Source organism: Rhea pennata, chromosome 9, assembly GCF_028389875.1.
Source record: "Rhea pennata isolate bPtePen1 chromosome 9, bPtePen1.pri, whole genome shotgun sequence".
In the NCBI taxonomy this organism is placed as follows: Eukaryota; Metazoa; Chordata; class Aves; order Rheiformes; family Rheidae; genus Rhea; species Rhea pennata.
The window spans coordinates 27,379,189-27,384,817 of record NC_084671.1 but is presented as its reverse complement, the minus strand read 5'-3'; the positions used below and the strand labels follow the sequence as shown (position 1 = coordinate 27,384,817).

Sequence of the window (5,629 nt, the reverse complement as noted above, 5' to 3'; positions counted from 1 at the left end):
CCGCCGCCTCTCCCTCGTCCCGCCCGCCGGCGCCGCGGAACGACGCGGCGGCCGAGCAGTGCGCGTGCGCGGCGCCGCTGCGCCTGCGCACTGGCCGCGCGGAGGCCGCTTCCCGGCGATGGGCGCGGTAGGGCGCGCGGCGGGCCGCGGCCGGGGGCGCGCGGCGGGGGCGGGGCCGGGGGCGGCGGCTGGCTCCGGCGGCGCCGCGAGTCCCGGTTCGGAGCGGCGGCCGCGGCGCGCTGCCGAGCTGGCAGTGGCAGCGGGCAGAGCACTGGCAGCGCCATCACGAGCGGCCGCCGGAATTAGGAGGGCGGCGGGCGGCTCTCCGCATTCTCCCGGTCCGCTCGGCTCCCGGACGCGGGGCGTTGGCAGCGTTCGGCAAAGGACCGCGGCTGCGTTCGGGCCGCAGAGCTGCGGCCGAAAGCAAACGGGCAGCAACAACAAAGCAATGGGTCTGTGCTGAGTTAGAGGGCCCGGGGCAACTGGCACTCCCGAGCGCACCCGAAAGGTATTTCTGCAGGTCGGTAAGTGCACCCACTGCATGAGAGCCGTTATTATTAGTAATAACAGGCTAGTTTTAGAGATGACCTCTGACACTTATCGGCCTGCAATTCATTTTGAACCTGCTATTTTCAGATCAAGTCGTTCTGCCGTGGTTATAAGCCCTTTTGGCTTTAGGAAAATCAAGGGTTTCCATATGAGTTTAAGCTTAGTAATAACTGGATCGTAACCGGAGCAAGCGCGCAGTCCAGACGCCAGCTGCTTGGGAGCGTGGGCGCTAGAACAGCGTCTGCTTTGTGTCGCAGGTATAGCTGTGCTTGCCCACCACGAAGATGGACAGCGAAGTGCAAAGGGACGGCAGAATCCTGGACTTGATCGATGATGCATGGAGGGAGGATAAACTGCCGTACGAGGATGTGGCCATCCCGTTGGTAGGTGAATTGCTGCTTATCAACGTGAGCTAAGATTGGTGTGTTTCTCACAACCCCTCCAGAGAAGTGGTGGATAGCATTGCTTGTGGTACAGCTCATTTGTTCCAGAGGTTCCCGGGATGGATATGGCTAACTCTTTTCTCTCCCGTGTGTTAGTCATTCCTGTGTGCCAGTGAGGGCATGGATGTTTCTCTCCCTCTTCCCCTGGCCAAATGCCAGATCCCTCTGGACCTGGACTCCCTTTCCTATCACATAACTGTGGCTTTGGCATCAGGGTCCCCTTCACGTTATCCATTTTCGAAGTTGCCCAGCTGGTAACAACTCCTCACCGGAGAGAGGTACACAGCACTGTCTCTTTCAGGGAGGGCAAGGACTACCGCACACCTTCAAACTCCAAATGTAAAGCACAAAGGTTTCCCTGACGTGATCTGGCCTTGAGGAAATGATCGTGCAAAATCTCCAATTCTCAGACACAAGGACCCAAATTTCCTTGACTTGAAGGCTTTCGTTCCTTACAGCTATCCTGTGAGCTACTTACAGTCACATGTAGATGGAAGCCTCATCAGTCAGTGACAGAAAGAAGGGCCTGGCAGTAGATATAGAGTTTCCCAGGAATGGGATTGGCTCTGATCACATAGAGAAACCAGCAAAAATCCACAAGAGATTTACTCAGTAGAGTTGCAAAAGAGCAACAAAATAGTTGTAAAGTCATATCTGAGCTGTCCTAAGCATCTGATCTAGTGCTCTCTGCAGAGATCCCATGAACTCAAAAAGGCTTGAATTGTATGGCGTTTTCAAAATTCGGAAATGTTATTTAGCTCATACGGAGATTTCCAGAAATCTAGAGCTCAAAATTCTTGCTGAAATGGTATCTTGCAAATTATATCATACGCTCTCTATGTAACTGCACCAGTACAGCCACACAAAGAACAAATAATATAAAGAAAGAAAATTAAACCTCCATTAAACCATACCTCCTCCTTACTGTCTCTTGAGCAGTTTTGTGTTGAGCCTGGTAGGGTTCCTAACTTCCCCTGTTGATACAGCATGGACACACCTGCCTTCAGCACACAGGAAGGATTTCTCACCTGCAATAGGACAATAATATGTTACAGCACTAGTTGTCTTAATAAAAGCTGCAATAAATGCAGTATCTGTATTCTTGAGACTGAATAGCAAAAGAACAGCGAAAGAAATACACTGCAAACAATGGACTATTTTCACTGCTATTTTTTACTTATTTTGCGTTTACTATATGTTCTTGTTCTTCACTACAAGTGCATAGTTCGAGTGCCAGCAGGGCCCCAGGCCCTGCTAACCAATTTACTTTTCAAATTAAGCACCATATGCATATGAAAAGAGTAATCTTCAGAACAGGGCTTAGTAATATTTTTAATTGGATCAGTATGTATGATGTGTATTGTTCAGATTCACCCTCCAGTCTCGCGTGTGGATTTATATATTTATCAGTATGAAGTGTTAGTAACCTGTTCTTTTAGGAAGCTTCCGATGTGTGAAATGCATTGTACCTTTTTTTTTTTTTTTTTTTTTTTGTTTATTCAGAATGAGCTTCCTGAACCAGAACAAGACAATGGTGGCACAACCGAGTCTGTGAAGGAGCAAGAAATGAAGTGGACAGATCTGGCTCTCCAGTATCTGCATGAAAATGTTCCCCCCACAGGAAACTAGCCAATCAGTGAGATTTCATGCAGTGAGTGCATGAAGGCAATACAAAAGTTGTTTTTTAGCTAACCATTACTGTCATAAGTTTCTCTAAGGAGGAAACAAAGCTTCTGAAAAAGCCTTGTATTCAATTGACTGTTCAACTCAGAGTGATGGAACACAAAGTTCACCTATAATCAGTGTGAAATAACTGTGGCTATCTGAAACCTCAGACTGGTATCAGAATGTTTCTCTTTACTTATACAAAATTATTTCATATCTTCTGTTAACATGCTTTTATGTTGGTGCCAATTATCTTAATTGTTTTCTACATGTGATCAAAGAAGTAATTTTTACTGTCTGAAGTTGTTCATTCATCACAAAGCTCACATTGGGAATATTTGTGGCTGTGAAGGCCTATGTCCCAAGAAGTATTCCTATGTATTTTGGGGCTAGTTTTAGAGTTCACTGTACAAAAACCAAATAACCATAAACCAGTTGTTATCATCTTTAACTAGTGTTGACCAAGGGACATTGTATAGGGCAGGAGTGAAGGACTGGTCAATAGGATGAAAGGGATGGAAGTTATATGTAAACACAGGTGAGCTCTGTTTGAACTCACCTCAAGATTTGACAATGGTGGTGGACAGCATTTCCAGTGATGAAATCCTCAGCGTGTTTGCCAATCCACATATTGTGTGTGTCTAATTTATGCTAAAATGGTAGTTATTTAAAGTCATTTTTTTGAACTAAGAACAAGTGTCTTAGTTCAGGGACACTTGGATGAGCGGTCTCACACGGGAAACCATGAAACTATCACCTTGTCCTGGAGACAGCACCTTCAGGAGAGGACCAACTGTGTTATTTAAATGCAGGGAATGAGACAAGAAGCGGAAGTATCCAAGGAAGTTGTTGAGATTTGCAGCTTCTTACATCGGGGTTGACTTTGGCCCAAGATGCATATTGTATTAATTTGCATGAGTAATAGCCACAAGAGGAACACAGGTGATATAGACAGAGGGCTGTTGTTTCTAAGAGCTGCGCACAGCAAAGTGTTGGAAGAATGTTACAGACCCATTTAGCTATAGCTATAGGGAAGGCCAGAATCACACAGTGCAGCTTCACAAGCCCTGTGATGCAGGGTTCTGCTCTAGGATGGCGTGGCGGATCTCTCACAAGATCCAGGCTTCACTCAGTGCATGGGATGAGCAGGACTTGAGGGACAACCCTGTGAATGCGGCTTCATTATTAAGCTGCTGTTATCCATGTGACACAGGCTCTCTGGCAACATGCTGCCCATGGATTTCATGCCTATTTGTTAATAGCACCACAGTGTGGAGATGTGGGGATTCTGATTTCTCTTTCTCTCTTTGGTTGGATGGTTACAGCCCTTTCTACTCCTCATTCCTGCCCTTTTATCTCCTGTTCCAGATGCACCTTTTCCTCGCCTTACCTCAGTTGCCTCTCACAGATCTAGTCCCATTCTCCACAGGGAGAATTACAGCTGCCTCATATACCACAGGCAGGGATTTGCCTTGCATCTTACAGTCTAAAAAAGATGTGCAGCCTTTGCACAGGCTCTACTGGGAGTGAGGGGGGAAAGAAGCAAGTGGGGTTAGCTTCAGGCATTAAGATGTTACCTCTTTTCATGCTAAGAAGAAAGGCAAGGGCCTCTTGATTTCTTTGTCCCATTTTATCTCTGATTCTCAAATGTCTTCTGCAATAGGTAAAATTCTTCTGTTCATCTTGCATGTTTCACTGTTGTTGGATCGATTCCTTCACACCATTGGCAGAACTTGCTAAAGAGAAAGTATTTTGACAGTCTAGGATTACCAGTAGAGAAGATGAGAAAGGATCTGGAAGAAAAACTATTTCAAATGGTTTTGCTTTGCCAGTGCATCAGAAAAATTATTTTCCTTGAGCTTACAGCTTCCAGACGCTGCAGAAGTTCTTCTGGTGTCCCTTCTCAGTGTTTATCCTCTTGAATATATCATAAAACAACTTTAGCCTGTGTGAGTACCAAATGGAATCATAGCTCAGCCGATGTCCTGCAAGACTGTGATTCCTGAGCTGCATGAGGATGGAGAGTTTAAGGTGCTTTCTGGAAAAAGCAAGGCCATTGCTGGGCGTGCCCATCTGTCTGTGGTGTAGGCAATGTCAGCATCAGACAAACAGCACATGCTTGCCTGAACAAGAAGGAGCTGCAGTCAGCTAGCAGGCAGAGATAGGGATTAACCCAAGAATCAGCAAAATTAGGAAGTTTAGTATGTACACAATGTAGACCAAAGAAACAGAACTATGCGAGTGCAAACTGTAACAGTTCAACTCTGCAGTCAACCATCATCTGGGGAAAAGGAAGCCTGTGCTCAATGAGATGTTTCTGATCCTCCTCATATTCCTCTTCCCTGGCATAGGTTAGAATTTGCAATGAAAACATGCAAAGCCACGTAACCAGTTAGAAAACACGTCGAGCAGCTTCCATCCAGCAGCTATCTCAATTCTCTTTCCCTCCTCTCTTTCACCCCTTTACAAACTCCACACCATTCTTTTACTAATTTTGCTATTAGATCTTTCAGCTCCAGTTAGATGTCCTTTTATCCTTTGACAGTTGCCTTTGCATCCAGCATCTTATTTCTCCCATTCAGCAGGGAAAACAGCATTTCTTACTTGGATTGGATACATGAGGTTCCAGCAGAGCTGCAAGAAAATGTGGCTGGGATGCCAGATGTATGAATGTCATCCAAGATGGCAGTTGCTTGGCAGTCCAACAGAGACGCAGATTGAATTGACACTCATACTTTCACTTTGTCATGACATGGTGCTGTGCATCCGCCTTCTGCCTGAGATTACAGGAACTTGTAGATTGGAAGGGATGTTGGGCCGCAGCCCTCATGACACAGCCAGAGGGCAGGAGAGCCAAGAGGACATGGGAGTATGGGGATCATCATGATTGCTACAAACTTAGGGCCCTGTGAAACCAAATGCTGGCCCTGCCCAGATGCATATCAGACTTGCAGTAGACAAGACAAAGACAA

The 5,629-nt window shown here is 46.4% G+C and overlaps 1 protein-coding gene across 4 annotated transcripts; it reads left to right on the top strand.

Moving 5' to 3' along the window:
• The first annotated feature begins 46 nt into the window (after positions 1-46).
• ANAPC13 (anaphase promoting complex subunit 13) lies at positions 47-2,955 on the top strand. Of its 4 annotated transcripts, none has more exons than XM_062582667.1 (3): positions 47-127; positions 807-932; positions 2,496-2,955. In XM_062582667.1, the coding sequence occupies exons 2-3, from the start codon at positions 834-836 to the stop codon at positions 2,619-2,621; spliced, it is 225 nt and encodes a 74-aa protein (XP_062438651.1). In that variant the 5' UTR covers positions 47-127; positions 807-833; the 3' UTR covers positions 2,622-2,955. The 4 variants fall into 4 exon arrangements, with proteins under 4 accessions (XP_062438651.1, XP_062438654.1, XP_062438652.1 ...); XM_062582670.1 differs by lacking the exon at positions 47-127 and adding an exon at positions 184-508; XM_062582668.1 differs by lacking the exon at positions 47-127 and adding an exon at positions 184-520.
• The last annotated feature ends 2,674 nt before the right edge of the window (positions 2,956-5,629 follow it).

Excerpts from the sequence above, each read along its gene's own strand:
- ANAPC13 (XM_062582667.1), top strand. The coding sequence starts at position 834 with ATGGACAGCGAAGTGCAAAGGGACGGCAGAATCCTGGACTTGATCGAT. Across the intron at positions 933-2,495 it reads AGGATGTGGCCATCCCGTTG|AATGAGCTTCCTGAACCAGA; the intron begins GTAGGTGAATTG and ends TTGTTTATTCAG.